The 18,467-nt window shown below is 38.5% G+C and overlaps 1 protein-coding gene across 1 annotated transcript in view; it reads right to left on the bottom strand.

Moving 5' to 3' along the window:
* Positions 1-18,467, bottom strand: part of fat2 (FAT atypical cadherin 2) — a 96,456-nt gene that overhangs the window by 9,787 nt on the left and 68,202 nt on the right. The window contains exons 18-24 of the mRNA XM_007555038.2: positions 17,868-18,005; positions 17,632-17,775; positions 13,810-14,007; positions 10,906-11,506; positions 9,987-10,187; positions 6,333-6,490; positions 624-1,077 (exon numbers count right to left, since the gene is read on the bottom strand). Coding sequence (XP_007555100.1) covers positions 624-1,077; positions 6,333-6,490; positions 9,987-10,187; positions 10,906-11,506; positions 13,810-14,007; positions 17,632-17,775; positions 17,868-18,005 — 1,894 coding nt within the window. The remainder of the gene's footprint in view (positions 1-623; positions 1,078-6,332; positions 6,491-9,986; positions 10,188-10,905; positions 11,507-13,809; positions 14,008-17,631; positions 17,776-17,867; positions 18,006-18,467) is intronic.

The following is an 18,467-nucleotide window of genomic DNA, read 5'->3' as shown; positions in this document are numbered from 1 at the left end:
GTTCCTGAACCATATGGATCATAGAGTAAAACATCCCTTTTACCATCTGCTGATTTGACGTATAATCCAGCTGGTTATCATGGTATAAAGACGGGAAACCCTATCACTATTTGCTCATTCTGTATGTTTGTTTAAGTATTCCACTACTTTGTCTCTCTGTGATCTTTAAACTCATATGCTCATCCTTACCCTCTAATGGACTGAATGTACTGATTTTAAAGGAGGATGTTGAAAGCTCATGATATCAATCATATATTTGACCTGATTAACATAACTACTTTATTGAGTTATTATGCTGATCAAATGTTGTTCAGCAAGTTGCATTTAAATCTACTTGGAAAGAAACATGGCTCACGACAATCATGACAACAAACTGAAACATCTAAGAAACTCGTTTAAGTTTTTAGTTGGAAAAATGTGAGTTTTTCTGAAAAGCATGTCACACTTTTTGGAATTATCAAAATGCTGTGCATGCTATTCACTCTTTATCTGTGGTCCTATCAGTAAAGAGCTATATTTGGTAAAAAACAAAACAAAAAAAACAACAACAAACAAACAACAAAACAACTTTTTAGCTTGTGTGTGTGAAGTGATTTTAGGGAAAGCCAGGTTCATTTACTCACCTCCAGCAGCGTTCTCCTGGCAGACGCCTCCATTCTTACATGGTTCACTGTTACAGCCTGCGGAGTTGTTGCAGCACTGATACACCCCGTACACCCTCCTGCTTCCTGGTCCAGTCAACTCTGCTGCATCACCCTGGACAATTGGTTCCTTATTGAGCTTCAGGCCCTCCAGACAGCCAGTGAAATGATGTGGGTCCAGGCCCAAATCTTGAGCGGAGTCCTGAGGTAGAGGAGCAAACAGCAAAGCGCCATGGGAGTGCATCATTCGGCACGGCTCTGCCAGGCTGATGGAAGCTGGGTGCTGCTGGTCTAGAGTCAGTTTCAGAGAGCTGGAGTTGACCTCCAGCAGGACGCTGTGCCAGCGGCCGTCCGACACCAGATGGGATCTGACCAGCAGTGTGCCGGGGGATTTGTTTCCACATCTGTATCTGAAGTGGAGTTCCCCTTTGGTCAGCTGGGGAAGTAAAACAAACAAACAAAAAACAAAAAAAACAAATAGGATAATTAAAATTCAGGGTTCAGAAATTCATGACATTTAATAAAGAATAAAAAAATGTAAATCAGAGTTTTAGGCACAGTTTGATTATCAAGAGCTGCTAATTTTCTGTCGTTTAATGATGTAATATGTCTTAAATCAGAGAATGAATCAAAGAAGTTCATTGCTGTTTCATTATTGATAAATATGTTATGTTTTTTTATTGTGCAAAGCATTTTGGACTGACTTGTTGCTCAAATGTGTCATACAGATACACTTGACTTAACTTGACTTAATACATAAGTTGAGTAAATATACAAGTACATTTTTGAACAGTGATTTTATTTATTAAGAGAAGAAAAGATCCAGGTCAACCGGGCTATTTGTAAAATAAATAATCATGTCCTAAACGTAATAACTGTTAGTTCCAACTTGGGTGGCAAAAGCTGCCAACACACACCCTCAACAAGTCATCTGTCCAATAAAAGACAGAAAGACACACAGGATAAACAACCAGGACCTTCCTTCTGCCAGGAAACAGGCTACTAACTGTGCCATGTGCAGCAATGACAGTAGACTAGAATGAGCAAACATCTCTGATTTTAAAAAATGTCAAAAACATCTACTTACTTAAAAATATGTAATATTTGCAAATAAAATAAAATAGAAAACGCTTAAACAATGTGTTTTCATATTTACCCAACTTTAGAACACTTTCTACTCTTCAGATGCAATTTGGGGAAACTCTTAAAAACAACTAAGCAGTGACTCATGTTTCTGTCTTTTTTGAGTAGTCTTTTGTGTTACAAAAATAATCTTTTGCTGATGCGCTGCTCAACTCCCCTCTACTTGACACACTGCACCTAGAGTCAAACAAATATGCTCAGCATTTTATCTCCATAAACCGTGGCCTCTTAACGTTTCTGCACGCTCAGCGCGCTCAAGAAATAACTAGCCAGCAGCTTTTCCACCTCCTTTTATCTGTTCATGTTTTCTTTATGCAACAGAATCATTTTCCACATCTTCTGTATTTGAAAAATGCTATCATACACGAGAGAAGACGGTGATGCATCATTGACACCAATGCAACTGACTCTCAAAACATTAATAATTCCAATATCTGTTTTTTTTTTAGATCTTTCTCATACCTTTATGCAGAGTGATGCTATTTTGCCTTCAGTGACCAAAATAAAGTTCGTTTCATATCCAAAACAGTAATAGATTTCCTGAGCTGAACCTGCAGAATCCCTCACATGGATGAATAAGGAGGAAAATGAGGATTGTTCTATATTTAGCTAACCAAAGGAAGATGTTCTGACTGAGGGACAGCTTAAATATGTGTGAGTTCCCTTTTAATCTATTGCACAAGCTGAGTACAACTTATTTGTGACGAAATAATTAAATAGAGAGAGCAGTTTGATGCATCAGGGATCTTACTATAACAGAAGAGCCCATCTAACATGTGTAGCCTATAAAGCCAAACTCTACTGGGACTAAAGTTCTCCAGCTCTCTATTTTTTTATTCTGTGACTTCATAAATCACAGTCACAAATGCTGCAAGGCTCCTGCAAGCCGCTTTAATGCTGCAGGGCAAAGTTTACCAGGCCGGCACAGCAGCAACGCTTATGTTTTCAGAATGATGGTTATGCGCACAAGCAGAGGTACCGCAGAGTGCTCAAAAAATATTTTCCCACTGACATATTTGTCCAGTTTTTGCTTTTTTATTATATTTAAATAAGGTGTGCATTATATATCAGCATTAAGGTCGGTATTGGTCCAATAACTAAAACTGGGCCGATATCAACAACCAATATTTATTTCCATCTTGTTTCTGTTTGTTTGTGGGTGGATGGGAGATGGTTGGTCATATTTGTTTGTTCATATGATGGTGACAGTGATGTAGCGCGTTTACTTGAAGCAGAAAAGCAATGTCAGTGCTGTGGTTATTTTTTTACAATGTCAAAAATATATTTAATATCGTAAATACCCCTGTAATCCATAACAGCAGTATTAATATAGGATATCGGTGTCTTCCTACATTTTTATGAACCTGCATCCCCAAATGAAGTTTCTCAGATTATGAAACTCATTTTACTATTGGACAGAGATAGCTTGAATGATTCTAAAAATTAATAATTTAAGTTGATGACACCTTAATGGGAACAGCTGTCATTTAGAATTAGCGATATCTCACAATGATTCTTTTTCGTCACTGTGGAGGAAATTTAGCGCATTGTCTTTTTTTTTTATTTCAGGGGCATTGAGCATGCATGACCTGTTTAAAGTCATAAAACAGCAACTCAGTCCAAATAAAATCCAGACTTAAAAACCAGGATTGTCCAAAACCTTCATGTTGTTCCACTGAACTATCCAGAGTATTTCATACTTTGCTCAGCAGCAAGACCACAAACTGGTGGCTGGACCTTCTCTTTTCAGATTCTTTGGTAGAGATCAGAATTGTTATTTTTAATAATTACTGCAAGCTGTAATGCTTGCAGACCATCACACTACCACCAACATGTTTGATTACAATCACAAGGTCCTTTCTTTGAAATTCAGTTAGTTTTACATCAGATTTAACAGAACACAAAGGTTCCAGTTATCCTTGTCAGTCCCCTCATTAAGAAGGAGCTCAATAAGATGTTTAATTGGTAAATTTAATGTGAGCTTGTGCACATATTTTGGTTAGTAACTAGGTTAAGCCTTGAAACTCTCATACTCTAGCTATTTTCACTCTCTTTCTTTTTCTTGAATGGTGATTGAATGCTGATCTTAACGAAGGCAACTGAGGCTTTCAGTGCTTTCCATGATTCTAGTTTTGATAATCAAGTCACTTCTTTAAATGTCACAAGTGCTTGAGCAAGAAACTCTTCCTGCTCACTCGTCAACATAAATGCCTGAAATAAAACAAGCCAGCTTGTATAGCAGCAGTGAGTGAGTGTTGGTCCACTGACTCCACATCAGCACATATCCACCGCCTTGTTCACTGTCGAGTGTGCTAACTGCTCTGCTGTCAGGTCTAAAGTGACAAGTCACCTTCACTTGTTCTTCACAGTTTACTGCTGCTGCTTTTGATTGAAGCCGCCCCACTTTTCCTTTCAAAGGTGCCGAATTACTCTAGAGTAAACTGTGGGATTAAATAAAACAATTCAGCAGCAGTGAAACTTAAGTTTTAAAGTTAACTTAAACCCACACACTCAAGTCCAAGGTAGTGAGAGAAGTCGAGCATGAGTTCCTCACCTTGGTTAAAAACTCTGGCTTGTAATGACTTCCAGGAATCAGAATAAAACATATTCAGCCAGAGAGCCTCAAGAGCCTGAGAGATATCTTGCCAATAAAAAAAAATCTACACAAGAAAATACCTTATAGAACTTCAGGGACTTTAAAAAATGCATTTTATCCATTTATGGAAACATGTTTCTTAAAGAACACAACAACTCATTATTCTCCTTCACTCTGCCCGTTTAGTTTTGTACAAAAGACTTTGCACTAGAGCACAAAAATGAATCTTCTCTTCCCTTCACTGTGCCACAGAAACATATTAATAAATCTTGATGACAGTAAAGTTTTTGTTGGGACTCCCAAAACAGAGTCGGTTCTCTCAGTGGGAATTTAAAGGAAAAAGGGGCCAAATGGGACCAATGAGCTCCTACACCAGAATCGCTGACATCATAAAGTAATGTGGAGCTGGACATAAGTTTAGTTTGGTACTTAAAAGATACTCTAAAAAAAGTCCTTTCGCAAATATAGAAATTAAAAGTGAAAAAGAGTTAGATATTGTACCTTTTCTCCTACATGAAAAGGTACATGACCTTTTGCTTCCTTCTGATTGACATTAAAACAGACTAAACCTTTCCATATCCACACTGGTTGGGATTTTCAAAGCCTTGTGGGAAGAGCTGAAAAAGTTTGAGAACAAACCTGACATCAGTTCTGCCAGGAGGAATTAACCAAAACTCCAACAAACTATTGTGTGAAACCTTTGGAAGAAAACTCAAAACGGTTGCCCCAAGTCATACCTCTTAAAAAGCCATTCTACTAAATAAACAGGCCTTCTGAGTCTGAAGAAGGTTGAAAAGCAAGTCCAAGATGTTTTTTTTTTTCTTTAGCAACTAGAAATAGGTTTTGAATTCCCAACTGGTACAACAAAAGAAAGTTCAATCTGAATTAATGTGAGAAAGTGGGATAGAAAAAAAAGTTTGTTTTTTCAGATATTGGATGTAAATATTTAATTACAACTGTAATGATCTTCATGTTTAACTGGAAGAGGAGCAGAAAGAAACTCTTGACAACAGCTTTGTTTTAAAGTCTTGAGGCACAGAAATGTCTCAACCTGGTTTCTTTTATATTAAAAGGAACAAAGTTTTTCTTAACTGTAAATGGTCCAACAAAAGGCTCCTTTAAATCAGGTTGTTATAGCTGGATGTGGTGCAATACTTGAATAAACTCTCAAGAGGATAAACAGGTTACATATAAAATATTTCAGAATTGAACTTATAACTGTGAACTGTGAACTTATATAATAAGAAAATATGAAATTAGGCCAGAATATGAGAAGCTGAAGTCAAGTATTTGGGATTCTGGGCTCAAAATATTTTGAAATCAAGCAATCCCCCCTTACTGTCTGTGTTCCCTATGGAGAACTCCCTTTGATTAAATCAGCAGCTGCTCGATTTTATCTTCCGGCCCGTAAATTAGTGTCAAACAACAACATTACACTAACAGCATCTGAAAATTAGGAAGAGATTTAATCTCTCTGCGGTGGCAAAACTGGAAGAGCAGAATAAATTACCCCCCAGCTCAGGGGAGAGCACAACAAATACATTTCAAATGAATGCAAATAATGAGCCTCTGCCTCCTTTCACTGTAATTATAATGCTTCCAGAGTGTTTCTTCTTATTTTGTCTTATTCTGCTGTTGTGACATTTTCAAACTGAAGTGGACGTCTCTTGCAGCAATAATAAACATTGACATGTTACTTATAATTCCATGACTGACCCTTTTAACAGTTTAACATGAATGTTGGTGCTTAGAAAAATGAACAGAAGTTGTTGGGAACCCAAGCAAACACTTTATTCTGAAATACCACTCTATGTCTTATCTTTAAAAGCTGCTGAAGTGATGATAGGATTCTAGATTCAATTACTTCATAATAACACTAGAAAATTCACAAAAATATGAAAAGTAAGTCCTGTTTTTTGGCGTTCAGTTATAAACCACGTAAGGATAAATACCTGTAGAGCCCCCCAGTCGTTTGCACCTCTAGAGGTCATGATGAGGCCTTGCTCCTGGAAAGTCTTGAACCTCAGCGAGAGTCTGAAATCCTGGCTGTCCTCATCCATCCTGTGGAGATACTTCAGGTAGGATGTACTGCCAAACTTCAGAGCTGACTCTGAAACAGAAAAAGGTGAATCCAGTGAGGAAAAACACAGCATGAGGAAAAACATAACTGATGATGATAAACTAATTGTGAATTATTAGCTGTACTTTTACAAAGTTCATCTACATTTGTGCACATTTTCTCATTTTTGTGCCTCATTTTTCTACTTTAAAACTTGTGTAATAACTGGTGGTTTTGGCTTGTATAGATTTGAACACATTTCAAATTAGCATCTTCAAATCTGAGCTGCTAATGACCAGAAGTCCCACAATATGATAATTGATCAAGGAAATATAATAAAGAATTTCTCCATTAAAAATAAGAATTATTTCATTGCTGCTTGCATAAATATCAGGGGAGAAAGTACCAGTTAGTCTTTATGAAATGTATGCCTTGTTTCCACAGAGCGGGAGAGCACAGGTCAGCGTGTTTTTCTGCAATTAATTTTATATTTATGTATGAAATACCTTACTTCTATAATTGCCAGAACAGAACAATCGCCAACACAACATTTTAAACAGACTCTCAAACTAAATTTACGACTGAGTTTTGCGTCTGTGGAAGATTACGTAATCCTTCAACACAAATGCCTTTACTTTATAACATTTTGGTAATTACAATTAACCAGATAATTGATCAGTTATTCATTTTTGTTCATTTTAAGCAAAGGGATCAAAGATGGTTTTGGACAGAAAAACTGGGACATTAGCAGCTTACATTGTTTCTGAAAGGTCCCGATTTTAAGCTCACAAAAGGCCACAAGGTGATCATGTGACCAAACTTTCAACACGTTTTACTCGTAGAGCTGCGCATTGAGCCAGCTGAGTTCCCCACCAAACCTCTTTTGGTCCTGCTTCATTAATGAAAACGTATCAATTGGCGGAGGTGGATGACTCAGTGTGTGATTTACGAGCAGCCAGAGGCACCATAAACTGGGAATATCACAAACTTGCTATTTAAACGAGGCAACAGAAAGCTTTGCCTGCTGAACAGACACTCATGCTCAGAAGGTACTGGTGAACAAACAGGCTGCTGCTGCTGCTTGTTCACATCTGAACTGCTGCATTAATCATTCTCATAATTCGTTATTTGAAAAGCTAGTGGCATTTCAGCCAAAAACAATAAAAAAAAAATAAAAAAACACCAGATATGTAGACAGGAAAGTATTGAGTTTATAACATAATCTATTTATTTCTCATTTGAATCTGTTTGGATTGTGACATCCTAATATCAGACCTGTTAATTCTTAATCCTGATTAAGCACTACAGAGCACTTTGCTGAGAGACTGCTGAATAATGACAGGTGTAGCGATGTTACTGCTTCCTCATCAAAGGTAAACTAATTTAGCGGATTCAATTTTCTCTGTCTAACTGGGACTAATTAGTTTTCTAATCTGTGATCCATTAGATGTAATGATAACATTAGGAAGGTAGAGAATGGGGACCATGCATTTTCTGTATATGCCCCTGGAAGCACAAAAGTCTCATATTGCAGAAACCCCATGTTTTTTCATCAACTAATATGATGTTCTAGTTTGCTACTTGAGCAAATGTGTTTTAGAAAGATTATTTCAGGTGAAGACACAACATTTCCTCTTATTAAACTCAGCATTCCCACCTCACCTGCATAATTCCACTTATATGTTAAAATAAGATGTTTACATATATTTCATAAGCTTTTTTGACTTCCATCCATGTAAATTATTTTCTCTTTTAGATTAGTTTAACAAATTGAGTTTATTTGCTAATAGGGGTGCACCAATTCACTTTCTACTTCTGATTCCAATACAGGTATTTGAGGTTTAGTATCAGTCAATACTGATGCCATACAGAAAAACTGTGCTGAATCGACTTATTTTTTTTAAACACAGACATAAAGGTAGTGGATAATGAAATGATTAGATAACTCTGCACCAGTACAGCACACTTAAATACACCAATGTTTCACAAGCTAAAAGAACAACACTGGATCAGGCTCCAATACTGGAGCCCTGTATTTGCTAGGGTTAGCGACTACAACCAACCACAACAAACTGCTGAAATCTAAATACTTGAGACCCCTCTAGAAGCTCTTTTAGGCGCCAATTGTAATATTAAATATACCTTTTGGCCTGATATGCACAGTGAAAACATAACTGCAGTAATCCTATTTGACTTAAAACAAAAAAATATAGTCTAATTCAATGCCAGGCAGTGAGTAAAAATTGTCTTTGTATACAGTGCATATCAACATCAAGTTTCAACTATTCTGTACATAGGGAAAGGATCATGTAGGGCAGCGGTTGCTGAGGTTTTGCAGCAGCCATCAAATTGAAAGAAGTGGTTAGCATCCAAGCTTCGCGTCTATGGCTCTTGTGAGCCACACTCACACTTTATTGGTGTCTGAGTGTGTGTATAATAGAAGCACAGCGCAGGCTGTTAGATTCTGTGTCAACAGAGCGCTTTACTCTGGCAGGAAAGTGTTGGCAGGGTGCAGAGGAGAGATTTCTGCCAGCATTTCATCAAAATAAACCAGCACTGACACAGCAGCCTTTTGTGTGTGTGTTTGTGTGTGGATGTGAGGACAATATCTTGGCTCAATTTTCTGATAACGAAACAATCTCTCTCTCTCCATTACCTCTGTCTCACTCTAATATTTGTTTCCCATTGTTTTATCACCAAATACAATACATTTATCAGCAAATGAAGCTGTCAAACCTTTAAACTTGTTACAGCTCAGTGTGACAGCCAAAGAGGCTGGCAGGGAATCTATCTGACACAGCAGTACGGTGAGTATAATCCCAATACGGACCTAATCAGGTCAAACAAGGGACCACTTAAATTAAACATCTTTTGGAGGGATGGGGATGGATCTGGCTGTCTGTAAATTATGTTCAGAGATGAGAAGTCCTGCAAAATGTCTGTGTGCTTTTCAGTTTACTAAGCCTAAAATCAACAGGCTTGTTATGTTATGTTATGTTATGTTTTTTCATCACTTTTTAAACTAATGTTAACATAGCGCTGAGTAATATGGCTTACAAATAAAATCTCTGATTTTTTCATACCAGAGACTGAGCAACTCTCAGTTTTATTTTCCTGCAGTTCTAGTTACTGATCATATAATTACTTGCTTTAAAAAAAAATCTTTTAAACATGTTGTTTAATGAAAGCAAAATAATGAAAGTATTTTTTTTCTCTGCTCCATTTTCTCCATCACATTTGGATGAGTCTGAAGCTAAAAACTCTGTGCTACATGAAATTGCTGAAGCTCATGTAGAGCTCATTCTGTTATGTATGTTTCCACTGTTTTAAACTGGAACGACTATAAAAGTTTATATGAACTTTGGGGTTGCACACCCAGATATTCAGAGCGATAGACGCTCTGAATAGTTTGTGTTAGCAAACTTAACGTTTCCATTCCAGAACCACAACTTTCTCTGCGGTTCACACGATCTCACATCAGCACCATCTCTGATGGCTGTCTCTCTGAAGCTCAGACACACACTGACAGAGAGACAGAGTGACGTACCGTTACAGGAGCAGACGCTCTCCCAGGTGTGCTGCGGTGTGATGTAACCAGCTCTGGCTGTGGTGAAATGGCTCAGCTTCGCTCCTGACAGCAGCACGGCGTTCCTGCAGCCTCTCGCCAGACAGCTGGCTTCCACACATCCGTCATGGCTCACCTTGGGAATTTTGAGGCCCAGGGAGTCCTCCATCTCTGCTAAGACACCTAAATCAAAGTGTTCACATTCAGACAGTACGCACTGCCATGATCACAGGTGTTAGGCTATGTTCACTCAGCAGGCAAATGCGATCCAAATCTGCCTTTATTTTGCCCATTCGCAGCCGTCTAACGGGCCAATTCCAATCTTTTTAACCCCAAAAAACACTTCCATATGTGTTACTAATTCAGATGTGTATCCAATTGTTTACACAATGTCAGCAGTCTGAATGGTCACGTCGTCGTTTATCTGGCTTTTATGTCATTAACGAGGGAAATGTATCATAATTCTGCACCTGACTTGATAAGTTAGGATGTAAACAATGGCTGAAGTTTATGATTAAAAAATTATGAAAGACATCTGTGTCACTGAAGGGCATCACATCACAATCCCACCACTCCTGACTCTGACTACACATCCACACAGAGCCTTTGCTATTAGTTGTGCTTTCATTTTATTAGCTGACTTTTTCTTGTTGCAATCTCATGACAATACTATCGACTCCTATTGAGGAATAAACCTTAAAATTGATCCATAAACGGTTCGATCCGTTATTATTACTGTAAACAGTGATGTCAAAGTTCTGCCCATTCTGTGCATGCTGGTCACTTTAAGGATGTAAACCATGCACAAGTCTCTTTGCAGCTGGGTTTAACTAGTAGTATGAATTAAAGACTTGCTGTGTGAATGTAGCCTTATAAAGAAGTAATTGTGCTGACAGCTCACCTTCGAGTTTGCTCCCTGACAACGACTGAACGAGTCCTCCCTCAGGCCTGCGGACCAGCAGCACCTCCAGGGCCTTGGTGTCAGGCAGCTGCTGCAGGCTGGCCAGATAGAGCTCTTGTTTGGGAAGGCTAAGAGACTGCGCCATTTTGCGCTGGAGGCCTCTCCAGTGATCTCCCAGGAACTCCTCGGGTGACATCCCGACCAGCTGCAGCGTCAGGCCAGAGTCCAGCACTCTCTGATTGGCTGCCCACATGTGAACTTTGACCTCTGCCCAGACAGTAAACTTCCCGTCGCTCACGCTGATGTTCAGCGAATACGAGCCCACCTCCAGGTTTTCATCCGCCCAGATTTTACCGTCAGTCAGGTCCACGGAGAACCTTTGGCCCTCTGGCTTTTGTGAAACCATCTTGTAGGTCAAGATGTCCTGCAGGTCCTGATCCGACGCGTGGAGTTTGCCGATGACCCGATTTGCAAATAGCCCTCCAGTGGTAGTAATGAAGACCTCGAGGGGGACAACGGTGGGAGGATACTTGCTCTGCTCAGTGACGTTGATGTTGATCACACAGATAGAAGACAGCGGAGGGTGACCACTGTCTGTTACCTGAATAAAAAAAATGCAATGGTTTCACCCTTTCCTTCACACAATTGCATTTTTTTAAAGTATGGCACTTTTAACAGATATTGTTTTCCTGCTAAACTGATTTTGTTTATTAATTTGTCTTTCCTCAAACGAATACGTCACTAAAAACTAAACTCTTGCATGAAAATGACTTAAGTCTGAAGTATTTCAAAGTTTTTAAAATAATCATTACATTATATTACAGGAACTAATTCCATTTTAGCAATTCAAATAGGGAGTTAAAATCAACTAAAAACACATATGTTTCACATGTTCAAAATTCAATTTCTTAGCAAAATTGAGCACAAAACAAGGGCTACTCAATCATAGGGAAATCTCCTGACTTGACAGCTGTCCAGCAGACACTCACTGATACCTTTCACAAACTAGAAACCCACAAAAGAGTATGTCTAAAGAAACTGACTGCTCTCAAGCTGTTTTATCTAAGCAAATAAAATTTCTGCATGTGGAAGGGGGGTGAAAGTGTCAGAAAAGAGATGAAGAAACAGCAAAGGGGATAACCACAGCCTTAAGAGGATTGTAGAGCGAAGCTCTTTCAAGAGTTTTGAGGAAATTCACGAGGCATGAGCTGCAGCTGGAGTCTGTGCTGCATGAGTCACCACACATAAATATATCCAGGACATGAGCTACATCTGTTGCATTCCTTGTTATGTCGCTCCTGAATTAAAAGCATTTACTTTAGGCTTAGGGGAAAATGGACAGGACTGTTGCTTAGTGGTCCAAAGTCCTTTTTTAAGATGAAATGAGTAACTGGAAATCAAGGCCCCAGAGTCAGGATGAAGAGCTGAGAGGCGCAGAATCAAAGATGCTTAAGGGTTCAGTGTGAATTTTCAGTCAGTGATGATTTGGGGAATCAAGTCATTTCCTGGTATTGGCCTTCATATTCAGGTCAAAGTCAGCCCAGCTTCCTGGAACACTTCATTTGTCCTTTTCCTGACATCGTTGGCAGAAATGCTGATATCATTTTCCAGGAGAATTTGGTACCTTCCCACACTCACAACATTACCACCATCTTGTTTAAAGACCACAATAACACTGGGGTTGAAATGCCAAATGGTCTGATCTTAATCCAGAGAAACTGTGGAGTTTCTAAAAGACACTCAAGGCTTGATCAAACACAACACTACAAACACTGCTATCCAAGCAACCTGGACTTCTTCAGCAGAACCACAGGATGATCGCCTTAATGTCACACTGTATTGGTGCTGTAATTTATGCAAAAGAAGTGTTTAAGGAAACCTTTCATTCACTGCAAGATAAGATTGCCAGAATTAACAGAAACAAAATTTTAATTTTAAAATTTTAATTAAATTTTAAATTTTAATTAAACATTTGCCACATTTTCATATTTCTAATCAAGTCAGTTTATTTGATTTAATGAACACAAATTAGGTCATTGAATACAGATGGAAGATGTTTGTTTTTCCAGCAACAGTATGTAACTTTTAGGAAAAAATTGTTTTTTAAATATTTGTTAAAAATGTCACTGTCGTGACTGTATAAGACAGATAATTTGTGAAAAAAATTATTTACCCAGTACTTCCAGTATCAACTTCAGAAATGCACTTGTTGGTCAGACACAACCAATCAGAAACAGGAGGAGGGTCTTTGCATTCTCAATCATTCTTGTGTATGCGCTGCTCACACTTTCCTCCTTGTTCTCTGCTGTGCTACAGCTTGTTCCCAACAGCAGAGCCTGTTAGCTCAGGCTCGTTAGCAAGGCCACCAGTTACAGGCGGAAGAGCTTTTCTGTAACAATGAGTTGTTTCTCCACCATTAGCAAAATTTACACAAAGTTGATTAACAGCACTAAGATCTTCTTCCTGGCTCTGATCGGTTGGTTTTGACTGAGAGTGATGCATTTTTGCAGATCGGAATAGTTTTTGTCACAGATTATCTGTCTCAAAAAATACTGTCACGGCAATGTGATGCTTTCAACAAATAAGTCAAAAACAGATTTTTAAGTTATGTTATAGCTTTAAGGTTTCCCAGAGCAAACTTTTAATTTTCTGACAGCAGCTGAGGCTACAAGGTAAACTCAGCAGATTTAAACAGTAGGATCACAATTTCTTCTTTTTTTGTGGTTTTACTGACAATGTGAAAACAGAAATTTCAATGTCAGAAGTGACATGAAGACTTTGACAGAAATTGCAGTGTATTTGTTTCCAGTCCACTGGGTAAAGAGGGAGAAAGCAGCTTAGTGGAAAGAGAGGCAACAGACAGAAGTGGAAGAGGAAAAACAGAAATGTAGTGGCCCTTCTTACCTGGATCTTCAGCTGATGGTAGGGTTTGTTCTTCTTCCTGAGAGGTGCAGAGAGAGACAACAGACCACCCTGGTCGACATGGAAACGGCGGTCACTGTTGCCACTGAGGATGTGGAAGGAGAAAGGCGGGCCGTTCTTTGGAGTGTCTTTATCCGTCACAACAAGCTGAAGGATGCTGCTGCCGATGGACTCGCCCTCCTATAAAAAAATTATTTTTTATTTCAGATTTTCATTCATCTTCCAAAAGTGTGTATTGAAAATCAACAGTGCATTTATAACAATTTATGAAAAACTTGACCAAATTAAAAAAGTTTATGGGTTTCATTTTAATAACAAGTTTGCCTTTTCAATTGAATTTAATATGTTGTACTTCACAAAAGATGCCAAGCTTAACTGAAAGAGATCAAAACGTGTTTGCTGTGATGAATTACATATTCAGTTGGAGCTTCTTTTCATTGTGTCCTAATGCTATTAGAAACCAGTGGCCCCTTACAAAACAAAGCTATCAGTCTCAGAACAGCACTCTGCCGGAGATGGATGGCAGGAAAGGAACACAAAATGTGGAATTATTGGGCTAACACATGCACCAACCCATGTGCTGTGTTAGCAATTTAAATTAAAGCATGCGTCACTTATGAGTCAGGTCTGTTAAAAGAAAGCTGCAGCAGACTGTGACCAAAACGGTTGAATGTGTTGTAAATGTTGAAAGCTGGTCTTGTACCTCAGGCTTTGCTGAACACAAGAGTTACAATGTTGACACAAAAGCCTAATTAACTTAAGATAAAACAAAGTGTCAAGCAGTTTGAGCCTTTCCTCTGTCTGCATATTTGTGGTTTTATGAAGCAGCGGAGTAACACATTTTATTACCTATATGACCACACCTGCTACAATTTGCTTATAGACCAAACAGATCCACATAAAATGCAGAAGGCTTTTGTGTTCCTATGTAGGATTAGAGAAACACAGATAGGTGAATTTCATTCAAAGACCACAGGTAAGCCTTTAATATCATGTTTACATCCAGACCAATCTTGAATCCCCAGGAACAGATATCCAACCATCATCGCTTCTCTAATGTACTTGATCCTAAACTTCTTTGTAGGCGTCTCAGTAGGTGCAGCAGATTAAAAATGTCACCTAGTCCATTCTGTACCTTAATACTAGGCTCACCTACAGATGAGTGCCAGGGCCCCTGATCTGCAACTTGCAGACAACTCCACTATCATTTGACAAAGTGAGTCTTGAAATAAAGAACATTTTAAAGGTAAATGTGAAGATGCACTTTACTGATCCGACAAATAGTAAGATGTTATTTTTAAAATAGTTTGAAAAAGTTAGAGGTGAATCAGACTGAGGTTTTCATAAGATCTAAATTATTTTACAAAAAGGCATGTGCTTACCATTCTGGTACAAGCTGCTATAAAATAATAGTTCATGACCAATAAGTAGAACATGAAAGAACAAAAAACTTTAAGGTATTTATTGTACTGAAAATGTTTCTTATTCCTCCCCCCTCTTTTTTCACTCAAGCTGAGAAAAATTCAAACAGCTTTTATTTTGGCCTACATTTAAATACTTTTACTTCAGGATGGTCCATTAAGGACCTGAAGTTAAAAAAAATAAATAAATATTCATCCAAAATCCCGGGGCTTCACTGAAGTTAAAATCAGACTGTAATTGAACAAAATGTTTGTCTGCAAAAGTTACTCTCTAGGAAATTATTCAGAACAAGGAATGCACGCTGATACAGAGAAAGTGGTTTATGCAAAAAGACGTAAAATTCCATTGGGTTTTTAGTAAACCATAGTCCAGAATTTACCCGACTCGGCTGAATCTGCAAATAGGCTCTAAGCAGAACAATTTAATCCTGGTATATTTGAAGGTCTTCAGATTGTTTTCACTGCTCAGTGGAGACAATCTTCCTCAGCAATGTAGAATTTCTCTTGCTTTATATCTTCTGTGGCTTCCTCTGTGGGGTTCTGGGAACCAAAATGAATCACTTGTCAAACTACTGGCTTTAGTGAAGATTTCAAACTCAACTCCAGCCTATAGTGGCAGCTTCACTTCCCCACACAGATGTGCCTCTCGTAAAAGCAGACGTCTGAAGGTGACAAATAGTCAAACAAAGACTGTAATTAACTGCCAAAAAGGAAACCCAGGCCGCTGTCGATCTGCAGCACCTGGCTGTAAAAATTAACAACTCCTCAGACCGTCTGCAGCCGCATCCATCTGCTCACTGCAATCAGAGCGCCTTCATCAGGCGGAGCTGGCGTTAGCACATGAGAGCATTTCAAAGACTTTGGATTCATCCACAGACGACATTTGGCAAAGTTTGGTCTCACGACCAAGCTTTCCCGTGGCTGGATGGTGTGAAGAGAGCTGGCAAACCTGCAGCAGTCAAAGTGATGAAGAGCTGGCAGATAAAACACTGTCAATGAGCAAAAACCACAGCTAGCCAGGAGCAGATTTATAAACAAACATACACAGCCATGTGGAAAACTGACACATTGTGAAATACATGCGTTCCCAGGAGCTAAGGTGTAGGTAAATTGCCCGTTAAAAGTTTTTTCCACCTCAGCAGACGTGGCTGTGTAATAAAAGGTTTAAAGCAAAAAGGTTGAACACAGTGACAATCATGATAGCTGATCCCGCTGATGTTTGAATTCAAAGTCCAGAAACAAATCTGTGTGCTCTTGTTTTGGATCAAGTCAATGATCCAAAATAAACAAAATAAGTCATTTGTAATTTCTCTTTAATTATCACTGGCTATGGTATCTCTATGTAAGCATGTCAGGGAATATTTGGGAATACTGTCTGCCCCTTTTTCTCCGTGTAAACAAAGTGACCACAGCATGAGGCACTTTGCGGGAGGCATTGCATTTTTTGCTCATCCTCATATTCCCATTGTGCCTTTTTTTACACAGAGTCGTCAAATATCACACATGAATGCAACTGTTGGTCTTCAGGACACTGGTGTTTATATATATATATATATATTTTTTTTTTCTTTTTTTTGTAGGAGGCGGCGGCTTATTCCTGTGTGTTCTTGCTGGAATTCTTTATTTGTCTCCTGATGTATTGGTTCATGACAGTTTGTCAAAGCTGTGCTTTGTGTGTGCAGCAGGGTGTGCAGCCATTTTTTGTTTTTTTAAGCGACAGACGTGAAAGATCTCTGTGCACAAAACAGTGGCTGCAACGAATCAAAACACAGTGGCAAAACCTGTTCAAACGTGCATATGGTTCCTGAAAGGGTCAAATAAAAAAAAAAAAAAGTACATGAAAGACAAGCTGCTTAAAAAAAATGACTTATTTCTCTTTCCTTTTCAGGCCTGGAAAAGGTACATCTAAAACACTAAAACAGGACAGCAGAAATCAAGGTCATTGGTGACTTAATGAGTTAAGATGATTTGCATCAACTTAATGTGCATAATATTTTTGTGTCTTTTTTATTTCAAGCCCTTATACTTCTCTAAAGCATTCATTACTTCTCAAAACAATCCTTTTGTAGGGGAGCGCTGAATGCAAAGCGTAGGAAGAACTTGTTCTTTCATGCCAGCAGCAAAGTGGATGCATCATTTGGACAAAATGTACAGCAGCCAATATGTGGTGGCCCACGCCGAAAACAACACACACACAAAAAATTTGGAAACTGTTTTTGAAAGCATGTGGATTACTATGACATGGATGATGGAATATCTGCACAGACATATCTTTCAGGATTCAGCAATTAGCTGGATAAACATCAAATAAGCCATGTTCCACCAAAAATGTCTGCCTGCTTTCTGTGAATAAGCTTAACACAAAACGTTCAGGTTGTCGTACCTGCAGCACTAGATTGTGGTTGACCTGAGAGAAGACCGGTGGGTTGTCGTTGACATCCATGACAGTGATGGTGACGAGGACCGCCGATGACAGAGGGGGCCTGCCCTCGTCTGCTGCCTGCACCGTCAGAGAGTAATGAGGGATCTGCAAAGCAGAAATCAGGGTTTAACAAAACACTTTTTGTTTTCACATTATTCAATGTTTTTCTTTTTTTTTTGTATTTCACACACGCTGACCTCTTCTCTGTCCAGGGCTGTGCGGACAGAAATTTCACCGCTGCGAGGGTGGATGGAGAACTGCTGCTGCAGATCTCCACTAACGATTGAGTACCGAAGCAGATTATTGATTGGACCATCCAGGTCTGAAGCCGTTACCTGATAGGAATGAAAGAATACATAATAAACATCACAGTCAAAGCAAATGTTTTTTTAAATTTTTTTTTATATTATTATATATTATTTATATATTTTCTTTGTGATGGCAGGCACAAGCTTTTTTCCATGTCTTAGAGAAATAAAAACAAGAAAACTAAAATCCATCACTTGTATCATATTTTCTACAGTACGTCACACCTAAAGCATAACATTTAAGATTTTGTCGATCTGATTTTTTTGTATTCACTGCTGAAAACATTTACAGGAACAATCAGTATAGGGTGCACATGATGGATTCTATAAGCTGATACATTCGATTGCTTTGTTGCAAACCATTAAATCCAATTGACTTTAATTATTAATATTTTGCTACTTAATGAAAGACTTAAACATGTTTTGTTAGGATTTTGTTCAAGCTTCAAAGCATTACCTACCAACCTTTTGACCAACGTGGTTGATTGT

Source organism: Poecilia formosa, unplaced genomic scaffold, assembly GCF_000485575.1.
Source record: "Poecilia formosa unplaced genomic scaffold, Poecilia_formosa-5.1.2 Scaffold68, whole genome shotgun sequence".
NCBI lineage: Eukaryota > Metazoa > Chordata > Actinopteri > Cyprinodontiformes > Poeciliidae > Poecilia > Poecilia formosa.
The sequence above is the reverse complement of the archived record's forward strand: the minus strand, read 5'-3'. Positions and strand labels throughout refer to the sequence as shown.